The following is a 13368-nucleotide window of genomic DNA, read 5'->3' on the forward strand; positions in this document are numbered from 1 at the left end:
TTTTTCTCTCTAATGTAAGCAAAGCCTCTGGTCTAACAAACATCTAATTCTTTTAGTTAAGTTGCAGCAATTTCTATGATACGGTAGGAAATGCATCACTCTGAAACAGCCCATAGACCAGCTATTAGGGTATGTTTCAGGGGAGATACAAAAGATGACTCACACTTCCAAACAGAGGACGTAAACGAACCTACCTACGTATTGTTAGTCAATGTTCCCACCTAGAGAACAGAGTCACATTTAGTCAGTTCACAACCTTTCTCCTCCTGACACTGCTCCAATTTAAAAGATAGCACATAGTCTTCGGGGAATTACTGCAGGTTAAGAAACACTGAATGAAAATACCTCCAGAAATAGAGGAAGATGCTTAAGACCAAAGAAGGGTGGAATTTAAGATAAGGCCTTGACTTCAGCACTCCCTGTGTACTAGTAAGGCTAACTTTACCTTAGCCTCAGCTTGACTGTTTTTATGGTTCTTTAGAGACACTAACCATATCTAATACATGATGCAAAGCCCTTGCGCATAATTTTGGATTCCAATATGCAGCCTGACACAAAAATTAAGAAGTGTGGTACTCTCAGTAACGCCATAAATTGTCTTTGGATTGGAGTTTCTTCTATCGCAGCCTGTAAAAAATCTAAAGATTTGGTTTCTACAGGCATGCTAGCAGATGACATGATCTAAAATCATTTTGGCACCTCATAGGCTCAAAGACTCCCTGTGCCTTACAAAGGAATAAAACACAAAATATTGCAAGAAATAAGAAGTTGTGTCAGTGGTTGTGTTCACGGGAAAACAATTTAATATCAAAGTGAAAAGGCATTTTCAGATCAAAATCTATCTCCCTTTACTGGATTATCTTGTACACAGGGTCTCCAACTTGAATTGTTCCAGTTTTGTCAACAGCAAAATACCTTCCGAAGAGAGGGCTGGATTTGTATATATGTCGCTCAGATGGATCACATAAGCGGTAACTGCAGAGAGAGAACACTTACGAATCAGTGGTAGCAAATTCTAAGCATCAAATTACCAGTGATGACAGAGAGAAGGTACATGAACAGCCCTGTTTTGGTCAACTTACTAGATTAAACTAAATAAATATAATAATTAAAAAAACTAAGCAGTTTAACAGAATAAAACTGATTATATTCACATATCCATGTATTCACTCACAAAAAAACTATCATAAAAAGGCATGCACAAAGTGCAATGTCAGACCCTTTAATACCTTAAATATCTATTTCCACAGGCATTCACACAGGTAGAGATAGAAGAGGTAGAGAAGGTAAAGTTTGCAAAAAGGAAGAGAGAACTTGCTAAGTTTTCTTACCATATGGAATTGCAAAAAGTAGAACTAAAGTAGACCTTTACAACTTAACCATGAATCTAACATATGCTTAAAATCACTTCTGTAACTGCTGCCTAATGTTTGTTGGGATCTAGCCTACACCCACTCAAGACTTGCGAAGCATTTGTATTTTTACTACCTTTTCAATGTTTCCAGTGGCTCCTTCCTATCCAGGACCCCAGTGTCTGGGTTAACAGTTGTTAAAATACACCTGCAAAGACAGACAGTGCCAAGTCAATCATGGCACATGGTATACATACATATATATATATATGTGTGTGTGTGTGCGTGTGTGTGCATGTATGTATTTAATAGGAGTTCCAAATTTTTACCTGGCACAAGACACTGTCCCTTTCATCTCCACATCACCAATAAGAATATCCTCCCAGGAGTCCTGAGGGAAGGTAAACATTATGCACAAATTAGACATAACCACATGTAACCATTTTTCCAGGAGCTGGTTCTAAGCATAGTCATTCCTAGAAGATTCAGTATCACTCTGGACAACCACCTTTCTTGCATCTCAAGGTAAGCACAATTACAGTAGGGTATTACTTTAATGAAAAACCTATTGTCACTACATTCACCCAATTCAGGACACATCAGTAATTACATCAATTACAGAGCAAATTCTTTGGCAAAACACAAACATGAAATCAAAACACTCAGAAGCCATCAACACCACCACTTACCTTCACAGACATGGTGCTTTTTGCACTACCAGAATATTGTGGGAGATGCAGTTATGGTACTGCAGTATTACAAGGATGAATTTTTACTCCTATGACAACTATTACAAAACATCACACTGATGATTTACAAATTGTTTATCTGTATCATTAATTTGATGCATTACAGTGTGCATAAGTTTCCTTACTTCACACTTAAAGACGAACATTCAGTTGTAGCCTGTCACTTCAATATACTTATTTTATCCTTCACTAAGCTAAGTAAGTATTCACAGGCTTGTCGCCTCCCTCAAAGTTTTGCATGCATTCAAGTGAGACAACGCTGCATCTGTCTGGAGGTCAGCTGCAAATCATAGAACAGCAGCTTTCCTCATCCTTGTTGATATAATCTCCCAAAGAAATTGGGTTACAAAAAACATATCCAAGCCTCCAAAAAGGCACTTAAGAATTATTTTACCTCTTCATAAGCACGGCAATCTGTAACAAGAATATTTGGCCTGAAGTTCTCTATCTTAACTTTCTTCTCCAGTCTGGTGTTTAGATCTTCCAGTGAAGCTTCTGTGAGGATCAAGACTGGGCTACAGTCAGGGTAGGCAACCTACATAAACACAAAGAAATTCTATGGCTGCTGCAACACCATGGGAAATTCAGTTTGCAGAAATAACAGCAAAAAGACTAGTATGTTGGAGCCAATAGCCAGATAGTAGCTTGGCAGTGTTATGCTGCTGCAGTGAGGTTTTAATTCACTGGAAGTATGTTAAGAAGTGAAATAATATGCCCTTTCCTATTTCAGTAACCAGTAAGTTTTATTTGCTCAACTTGTAAAATTAAACTTTATTTATAGAGTTAAGCCACAAATTATATCAGTTACCGCAACTTCTTCTACAATACAATAAATGTAGGCAACACAGGGTGCATGTTCCAGACATTAATTCTATGGAGTATGTCAGTAAAACATGTTGTGGCAAGTTACGAAAGACAGTTAGAAGTATATGGACTTGCTGAAGTTAGCTCGTTGACTTTAATCAACTAACTGGATTTTTCTATATACTTAATCTATTTTTTTCCACAGAGAAAGAGATTCACATACAGAATAGCCATATTAAATTGCAACAGTCCATTCATTGCCCTAAGTTTGCCATTGGCTGTCATTTTGGCAAACAAGGCCAATGAACAGGATTAAAAGAAAAATCCTATGTAAGTCAGCTGCACTGAAAAAGTAGGAAATTTTGGAAAGAATTTTGGCATAGAAGTCAGTATAGACTGAAAGCCCGCCTCCTGTCTTTTCTTGTCTATTATCCTTTTCCCCTCATGCATACTGTATCTTAACCATGCCCTTTTCTCTTCCAACCACAAGAAAATGAGTGTTGGACAGAAACAGTTCTGCCCTCTGTTCATGCTAGGACTCCCTTCCCAATCTGCCACCTGATTTGCTGAAACCTGTCATCTTCTCCATAGGTCTCAGTGTCCTTAGATGATAAATGCATGTATATAAAGGTCCAGACTTGCATATACATCCTTCTGTTTGTGCAACAAGCAAACCACTGATGTTCTATAATTAATAACATCATGATGGTAGGGTAAGGTAGTCACAATTTGCATTTGCTTAAAACGTTTACACTTATCAGGCTCAGTACAAACCACCTCTACATAGTTTTATTTAGACAAAAAAGAAGAGCACGAGTGGCTCCAATGATAAGAGGATATCTAGGGAATGTACTGACTGAGCACATCTCCTTTCCCTGCCTGCAAATCTCCATCTAATACCCCGTCTTCCAGCCTCTCCTCGGGAAGAAAAAGATGAAAACTCTGCAGCCCTCTTTGGATTCCACAATAGCCTGTGACTACAGAGACCTAGGTTTAGCACTACCCCTCTAAAAAGAATACAAGGTAAGACAACTCATACCACAATACCGCTAGAGCTAACAAATGATAGAGAATGAAGGTTTTTTGCACAACACGGATTACACCAGCAAAATTTCTTTAAAAACATAGTTTTCTTCTATTTGTTGAGGCAAAGAAAGGAATTTCATTGAATTCTGAAACATAACAGTTCCTCTTAAAATGTCAGCAAAACACTCTTTAGTTGTGGATAGTCAATAGTTTAGAGCAGTCTTATAGCAAAATTTAGGCAAGTAAGTTGTCCTAAAGGCAAATGTTCACATGCTTTAAGTACATGACTACATACCTTGCTAAATTGAGCTCATCATCTGAGGGCTGAACATGCAGGTTTGGTGAAGAGAAAGGAAAAAAAAGACACAAAAACACACTGCTGGGAAAAAGATTCATTTACCTCATCTGTGGTTCGAAAAAGGTTTATTATATCCTTTGACTTTCTTGGCACCATGGAAGGTTCAAAGTGCACTAGTCGATATGGCTCTGTATTCAGGAAAGTGGTAATCCACTGAGCTGCTTCATCACCACAGTCCCTGCCTTGGATATCCAATCCGAACAACCTGAAGGATCACAAGGCATATCAGCCAGTTAGTTGTAAAGCTGAAGGCTCAAGCATGTTATTATTCAAAGGCAAACAGCTTGTTATAAAAGTAGTAATAAGATACTGTAAACAAACTACCTGAATTATAATAAAGCAGAAGTTGGTTTCTGAATATAGCATAAGAATTAATCCCAGCACCCAATTTCCTTCCAGATATCTTGTTTTTGGAAGATGTGTACTATGGACATGGCCAGAAAATACTAACAGGCCTCAGGGTGAAAAAATGAACCCTGAAATAGGCTTTAGGTGCACAGACCTAACTGTCTATCAGTGGCCCTGTAAGGGATCACATCAGTTTGCTTCACTTGCAAGTAAAATAAAGGGTATATTCTTGACCTTGTATGTGACTTCAAAAATCAAAAGACCTTTATCCAGAAAGTGACTGAAATGTAATTTATTTCAGAAAATGAATGACAGTTAAAATGGACATGGTCAGTTACTGTAATTAAAAATTGTAAATGTTTTCTCTCAACATTAAGGAAGCTTTCCTTCAAATTTTAATGCTGCCACAATTTAGCTGGAGCTGAGTGAAACTCTGCTGCCCAAAGATCATTTCAACTAACATTCTGACTTTGCATTGTGTCATAAATATTCTTATGATGAAACAGTAATAGATACAGTATTGCTGGGGCTGCAAAACAGTTTCTGTTAAAACGTGATATTTACACTTTCCTTCGAAATCACACACTGGATCTAAACCACTTGAGAATCATTTTCTCCACTCAGAAGGCTGAGCAGAAGGTGCTGTGCAAACCTAAACCATCTGCCAATGGTCTCATCAAGAGAATTCCTCCAAAACACAGTCGTTTTCCAAAATCTGAAAGTTTTTTTTTCCCCAGACAAACCTAAGTTAAAAGTAACAACGAAAAAGGTATGTGTTGACTTCCCCTAAAACCTCTGGCACAACACCCCAGTGAGACCTAGTGACAGGTATCGAAGACAATAAGCAATGCTAAAACCTAGAGATTGAGTTATTCTACATACTAAGAGAGGTTAAAAGTTTTATAATGGAAGCAAAGTCCACGGGACACAAAAAGCCGCTGGCAGCAGAAAATAAACAAGTTTATGTAAGTAACAATTTTCTGGCAGGAAAAATAAACCTCCACTCAACCTTCCAATAACCTTCAACACCAGTCACAAATGGCTTCATTACCGTCCTCAAAGTATTGATTTTGACCCAAATGCACTGTGGTTTCCTCTGCCTCTGTAACCACACACTGCACAGCTTAAAGCATGCAGATACGCAGGCAATTCGGCTAGCCTGCGCCCAGCTCCTAGAGGCCCTCCTCATCCAAGGCAGAGACGAGTTATTGGGGTGCTGGCAGCAACATCCAGCCAGTGGCCTGCTCTCCTCCTTCCACGCACCTGTCCTCCTGTCTCCTCACACACCAGCAGGCCAAGGGGCTCCCAGGAATCAAGGCTAGTGGCCGCCAGCTAATGCTGCCAGAAAGATTCACTCACTTCACTGCTTGCTTTACATGCGCACACACGGGCATTTCAGGTACTCCCTGGGTTTATTTGTGTGCATGTGCACTCCAGTCACTATAAATGGCTGGAAAAGCTGTGCTCTCTTCACAGAAACATCCTATGGCCACGAGAAACTCTCAGCGCCACACCTGTAAATCGGTCCTCTCCCTCAACCGCACCTCCGTTCCCTCCCTGCCACATCTACTTTGACACCTTACCACCTACTCAGAATATCAACAGCCGTATCTCTGCTGCCAGGTTTAGAGAAGAGGAGAGGTTTTTTGTTGTTGGCTGCTATCATTTTAAAAAAAGATATTTTTTCCAAAAATATAGCTTATCAGACTTAAAAACCACAGGCAAGTTCTCTGGTCAAGGCTTTCAGCATTAAGTCATCACTTCTGATGAGTTGTTTGAGGAGCAAGACGGAGTCCTCGTAATACAAGCTCATTCTTAGCATTCTAGATCTAATCATACAACCCATACATAAGACAACAACTAAAACCTCCAGCTCCTGCTTATTTCAGGGGACTTGCTGGGAGTCAGTGCATTAAGAGTTAGCTGCTACCTAATTCAAACCATTCTGAGTCCCTCTCAGTACAACAGGATGGCACTCTCTATTATTTTTAGATAGCAGATACAACACTACAAGTTACAGTAATTTTTCAGTGCTTGCCTCCACATATTCCAACAGAACCTGATCTACAAATAATGACCAATGCTTGGCCCTCTCTGAAAGGCAAACCTTGACGTGATCCTTACAGCACTTCAGTGGACCAATTCCCCCATGTGCTCCAATCTGGATACTAGCTCTCACCACTCATTTATGTTTTCATGCTGTGGAACACATGCTTGATGCACCTACAAACCCGTGTCATGGCCAGGGTGAGATCCACACAGGTGCGACTACCATTGCATCATGTTACTGCTGCATAATGAAGCAGAATCTCCATGCTAGTGCAGGAAACGTGTGATCATCCTCTCAGGTGCATCATCCCCAACTACTGTAGTAAGAGTGACTACTACAGGACATACAGTGCTCATTTACACATTTTAATGTGTGATTTGCTATTTTGGAAACACATCCTGCTTTTTCTTTTCTTTTTTTCTTTTTTTTTTTTTTACATATTGTTTTCCTCCATTCTGGGTGCAAGGAATAAAAAACAGAGAACACAGAAAGTACGCATGAGAGATGGTCCAAGATCACAGACTGTCTGGCAGCACTTAGAGAGGGTGAGACCCTTCAGGGGAGCAGAGATGTGCTCCTACAATTACTTAAGTAAAAATACATCACATATATTGTTCAAGCTAGTAATATCTGCAGTAGTGCAGGAGCTGAAGCTGGTCTGAGGAAAAGCCAATTAGGAAGCTTAAGACTGGTGTCTCATGGCAAAAGTTTGAGAGGCAGCAAGCAGTGATCTAGGCAAGAACCTGAAAAAGGCGAGCTGAGGCAGGAACGACTCACAGACCCAGGACTCTCAGAGTGCTCCTGAGAGCTTCTGGTGAGGCAAAGCAGATCCTGTGAGCATGACACTTCCTGCTGTTACGTGCAGTAAGGGGTGCAAGGCAGCATCAGTGTAGCAAGCAACTGTACTGTGAAGACCAAGACAAAACTATAGCTATACTTCCTCAAAGACATGAAAGTGATAAGAAGCAGCCTTCACTTTCCTAAACAAAAAGAACAGTCTAATTTAATTAGGACAAATTACAGTAACAAGATGATGGATGAACTGCTGTTCTGTGGTGATGTATCTATAAACATGTTTACTCATTTAATGTATAAAATGTATTAAGTAATCTCTTTGGTAATGCCCCACTGATTTCTTATTTTATTCAAAAACAGTGCAACATCTAGGAACTACCACAACGGATGCATTCCAAACATAACCAGAAAGGGCTGGTCAGGAAGGCTCTTTCTACACTGGAGAAACTTCAGTAACATTCTGTATTTGCTGGTATCCTCTAAACCAACTCAGTGGTTGCTACTGTCCAAAATATTCAACTGCCTCTGTCTTCCCTCCAGTCCGAGCCAGAGCACGGATCTGCCTTCAAATTGGTCTGACGGCAGAAGTAAGGGTCTTACAGCTTCCTAGATTACTTTTTTCTACCCAAAAAACTCTCAGCACTGCAAATCTAACAAGCTATTTCCATGAATAGAGACTGTGCACATGCAGTGACTTTAGTCCTACATTTGCCTCCCTCAAGCATCAGACTTGTTAATATCAAAGTAAAAACTGCAACTGGACTTACCAGTTTTAAAGCACAGATATGTGTGCACAGCCTTTTTCAGCCCAACATGCTATTGCATTGCCTCAATTCCAAACAACTGGGCACAAGCCAGCACCGATCTGAAGGCCCTGTGCGCTCCAGGCAGTAGAATAAATGCAGGTCTGGGCAGAGGACCTTGCAGACAGACTATACTGTGCAATAAGATAGCTATTCCCACTCACAAGGTGGAAGCGAAAACCTGGAAGGAAAAGCGAAGACTTCATTTGCCTGAATACAGTTCCCAAATCTCATTTTTGGGAATGGCTAAGTAGATCAGAAAGAATCTGCCTTGATGTGGCAATTCAAATTGCTCAAGCACAGCAGTCACACAAAATGCAGGTATCAACCTGAAAAGCACTAGAGAATTTATGGGCATGACTACCTCCACAGCCTATGACAGCATGGACAACTTGGCAACTTTCAAAGTCCACTTACACAAACCTAACTTTGCTTGTCTGCATTTCCTAAATCTAGCAATTTTAAAGCTAGAGAAGGCAACAGCTTATTAAGGCAAAGGAAGAAAAATTAAGAGAAAAACAAAGCACTGAGATCTGTAATTCAGAAGGTCAACATAATTTTTCATTACTGAAATGCATCAGCCTATGTAAATCTTTTTCTAATGGCACCACGAATTTCAGAAAAATAACATATCAAAAACAGTGCATGTTTTTGAAGTGTGTATATCATTGGCTAGTACATACATGTTCCAGACAGAGTTTTAAAAGATTGCCCTCTTTCTCCTCGACAAATGCTGTTGTTTGTAACTTGCACCTGCCTTGTGTAAATAAAGATACTGAGCTATGCTAACCCGTCGTTTCCACAGCAACAGATATGTTCTCGAAGTTAATGAATGCAGTTCCTCTCAAGCACTCTGTTAGCTTTAATTACAGCAGCTGGAACATTAACCTTTCTTGCTATCCAAAGGAACACTTACCAGTATGCTGGTATGGGCTAATACCATTTACAGCTACCGAACAGTCTTATGTGTAATTGGCATTTAACAGTGAAAAGATGCTTTGCATTTCCGCTTGGCCATTTTTCAGCACGGATTCCAATACATTGGTGAAGTAACTAGGCCTGGATTCATCCAGCATCATTCTAGGCATGCAGCTTTTGCGTAATCCGCTCACCTTAGGTCCCCTCAAGGTACGAGGCCGGGGGGGGGGGACGGGGGGCTACAAGGAACGAGCTGCTCTCCGGGAACACCTGTGTCTCTCTGAGGACCACAGCAGAGCGCCAGGAGACCTAGCTACTCGTTTGGGCACCTCAGTTAAGCGTCTGCAGGTAGGGCAACTCGGCCCTGAGAGCTCACCTCCACCGAACGGTCAGCACGCACCCAAAAGCGCTGATGCACATGTAGCGCAAACGTGTTAGAGGTGACCAAGAAGTGGCGGATGCATGACTGAGATTTCCAGACACAAGCTAAAACGCAAAAAGTGGACAGCAAACGCGCCTGGGTAAACATGCCACTTGAAGACTGAAGATCACAGTTCACTTGGCAGATACTCAGTGCAGGAGCTTTGAATACTGCGTTACCTTGTCCCAAGATCTGCTTGCACTGGAATTAAACAGATTAAAGCCAGACCTCACATTACAGTGATCAACCCTGACCTCTTGCACAACATGCAACCGAGAGTTTCAACTTGCAACTTTTGCACAAGAAAGCGCTCAAATAAATAGAAGTAGAGGCATGTAAATGAGAGGCAGCACTGGGCAGGGGCAGAGAGGGTCGATGGGCAGGGGCAAGGAGCTCGGGTGCTGGGGCTCGTCCCCATCTCCGGTACCTGCAGTTGCGCACGGGGTTTTTCCTGGAGAGACTGACAGGGAAACGCAGCTGCTTCATCTCCGGGGCGTTTAAGGTCAGGCAGCCGTCCTCGCAGCCGACCGACACGAGGACGAGCCGCGGCTCCTGCCGCGCCGTCACCATGTGCCCGTCCTCCTTGGTCACCAGCCAGAACCTGCGGCAGGCCGCGGCCGTGAGGCGCCTCGCGGGCCCCGCCGCCGCCGCCGCCCCGCGCCGCCCCCGCTCCGCCGCGGGCCGCCCCTACCTGTCCCGCAGCTCCCCGCTCCGCAGCCCCATCGGCGTCACCTGCGCCCGCGGCACCTCCGCGCCGCGGCACGACTTCACCGGGTACACGAAGAGCCGCGACACCGTCCCCACGCGCTGCAGCCGCCCGCCCGCCGCCCGCCGCCGCCGCCGCCCGCCGCCCCAGCGCCAGGCCCCGAGCAGGGCGGCCAGCGCCGCCGCCGCCGCCGCCGCCCACAGCCAGCGCGGCCCTGCCGCCGCCCACAGCCCGCCACCCAGCGCCGCCCGCGCCCCGCTCATGGCGACTGCGGCCCGCGGCGCCTCCGGCGGCCGAGCGCGCCCGGCGGGGCGGGGAGGGGGCGGCGCTCGAGGGGCGGCGGGAGGGCAGAGCGCGGCCGCGCACCGCCCCCGGCGCGCTGCGGGCTCCGGCGCGGAGCGGCAGCGCCTGCCCCCTTCCCGCTCCTTGTTATTTATTTATTTCTGCTCGTTTTTGAACGTTGCGGGCTGATTCTAAAAGCCGCGTTCCGGGAGAAGGAACGGACGGCGCGGAAATACGCGAGTAGACGGAGCACGGGGTCCGCCAGGAGGCCGCGGGGGCAGCTCTGAGGTGGACCGAGTCGAGCGCGGGGCAGGCGGACCTCGGCGCCGGAGCCTGGGCCAGGGGCAGCCGTGCATTTTCGGCCGGGTCCAGACATCAGGCCGGCCGCCGGACTTGTGAGATGGCACCCGAAAGCTTCCCCGTGGTTCAGAGGCTGTGGTGGAAAGCCCTGCGCGAGGCGCTTGGTGGCCGGAGAAGGTCCCCGTGTGGGCTGTCGCGCTGAGGGTCAGCGTGCCCTCACAATGCGCCGGCTGCCGACACGGGCTGCCGGAACCGCCGAGAAACTCCGAGCAGCTGCTGGCACGCTCCCCCGGCAACCGGCAAAGCAAGAGCCACGTCCGTCGATTCCTCCTGAATCCCCATTGCTCGCGTTGCTGGGATCGTCCACCCATCAACTCACGTTGAAACTTCCAGGATCGGTTCGCCAAGAGCTGCATCCCAGCAGCCAGAAGACAGAGGAGTTTGGCGCAACGCATTTTGGAGGTGTTTGGACTGCCTGTCCGGGATGGCGGACTGGAAGAACTACATTAACTGCATCCTGAGGGACAGGAACGTCGAAGACGTGGCTATCGTGGGCCACTCTGACAACAAGTGTGTGTGGGCATCCAAGCCAGGAGGGCTGCTCGCAGCCATCTCACCTCAAGAAGTGGGCTTGATCACTGGCCCGGATAGGAAAGCGTTCCTGCAAACCGGCATCACCATAGCTGGTAAAAAGTGCAGTGTGATTCGTGACAACCTACTGGTAGAAAAAGATGATGTGATGGATATCAGAACCAAAGGCGGAGACAGCAGATCCATCTGCATCGGCAGGACCCCCAGAGCCCTGATCTTCCTCATGGGCAAGAAGGGTGTTCATGGAGGAGCCCTCAATAAGAAGGTCCATGAAATGATCATGGGCATGAAAACATGCAGCAGATAGTGTCAAAGATGCACATCTTCCTGAGCACAGGAAGAGAAAGGAAAGAAACCTGATTTTGTTAAACATGTCTTTACCTGCTTCTTTCAGCTGGGAGGGTGCTGGGCAGGCAGACGTGCTGGTATACTAATAGTCTGCAAGACCATTTCTTGGTGCAGAAGTGAGTGAGATTTACATTCCTCATCAGGACGCTTAGTGTTACTTAAGTGGTCTCCAGGCCATCTTGGGTGATGCCTCCCTGTTATTCTCGTTTTACAGACTTATTTTGCTGGCTGATTTGGGGGTAAAGGTCTCTGTTAACATTAGCTTTGGGAAAAAGCAGAAGGGATGACAATCCCTTTTCACTCTGGTTCTCTACTTTGCTGTTTGACTAAGTCATGCCCTAAGGCCATTTTCAGACCTTCCTAATTCTACAAGTAGTCCACAACTCTAAGGATAAGCAGGGCCACTTAAAACGCTCTGCTTGTCTTTGGTTTTCAATAACATACCATTAGGCTATTGCTGTAATTAATAGCTCATTTTATTTTCTTCCATGTCACATTAAGAACTGTATGAATCCATTATATACCATTTGCCACTCATTAATCAGAAAGGGCTGATCACAGGAAGAGTAAAGGTAGTTCAGGTACCATTTGAATATGCCAGGATTGGTTTGGCAGCCTACAGCTCTTCCACATGTTCTGTATATATGATAGGCTTAGAGTTTATCATGCATTTGCCCCTGGAACAAGCCCAGTTCATGCTGGAGTTTAAACTTTTGATCAGCAGGGCTTCATGCTGCTGTTGCACTTGTGCATGAGATATTCTTTTAGTCTTCTCCATGTTCACCTTTCAAATCACATGAAACCCTTTACTTCTTATACTACCTTGATGATTAAATTGAAGGGTCTGGATGAGTAAATTGGGAGTTACCTGTCTTGCATCAGTGGCATGGGGATCTTCTGAAGGTTGCTTCCTATTTGGTGTTTCCATCCTATTCATTCACACTGTCTGACATCAAGATTGGTAGAGGCCCTCTGAGCCCCCCAGGATCCTCTGGGAGGATGCGGTGTTGAAAGGTGCAGGTTCCCTCCTCTAATCACAGGTACTGCTTTCCCATCTGCTTATAACTTGGAACTGCCAGTTTGAAATGGAGCTGATCAACACAGGGAAAACTCAAGGGGGTATCTCCTCCCCAGGCGCACCCCCACAATGTTGTAAAGTAACTTGATTTTCTTTCCCAAAGGCTTGTCAAATGATGCTGGGCAGCGCACTGAAGGCAAGACCAGTCCCATTACATGCGGGGTTTCCTGGCAGCCGTCGTAGCTGCCTGATGACAAGCCTGAACCCACCACACACCTTCCCACTGCAACACTGACAGGCCGTACTCATAAACCACAGTAAGATACTCTGTTTTCCATAACCATTGGATCTCCCCACTCTAGCAGGAAAATCACACACTCTAAACTGCAGAGTCTGTTGTGAAATCCCAGCATTCCCTTTTCCCCTCTGCTTTCGAATCATTTGGCCTCCCAGGCCCACTGAGTCAAAAATAATTATTCTGGAAGAATTTGTGAAGCTG

The 13368-nt window shown here is 44.8% G+C and overlaps 2 protein-coding genes across 2 annotated transcripts; one reads left to right on the top strand and one right to left on the bottom strand.

The window, feature by feature from the left end:
- Window positions 1-780: 780 nt before the first annotated feature.
- MTARC2 (mitochondrial amidoxime reducing component 2) lies at window positions 781-10616 on the bottom strand. Its single transcript, XM_062571779.1, has 7 exons — window positions 10316-10616; window positions 10052-10225; window positions 4332-4494; window positions 2496-2636; window positions 1682-1743; window positions 1489-1560; window positions 781-975 (listed from the first exon to the last, which is right to left on the bottom strand). Exons 1-7 carry the CDS (start codon window positions 10591-10593, stop codon window positions 849-851), a joined length of 1017 nt encoding a protein of 338 aa, XP_062427763.1. The 5' UTR covers window positions 10594-10616; the 3' UTR covers window positions 781-848.
- A 780-nt stretch (window positions 10617-11396) lies between these two features.
- On the top strand, window positions 11397-11810 carry PFN3 (profilin 3). Its single transcript, XM_062571301.1, has one exon. It carries the CDS (start codon window positions 11397-11399, stop codon window positions 11808-11810), a length of 414 nt encoding a protein of 137 aa, XP_062427285.1.
- Window positions 11811-13368: the final 1558 nt, after the last annotated feature.

Source organism: Rhea pennata, chromosome 3 (genome assembly GCF_028389875.1).
Source record: "Rhea pennata isolate bPtePen1 chromosome 3, bPtePen1.pri, whole genome shotgun sequence".
Classification (NCBI taxonomy): domain Eukaryota; kingdom Metazoa; phylum Chordata; class Aves; order Rheiformes; family Rheidae; genus Rhea; species Rhea pennata.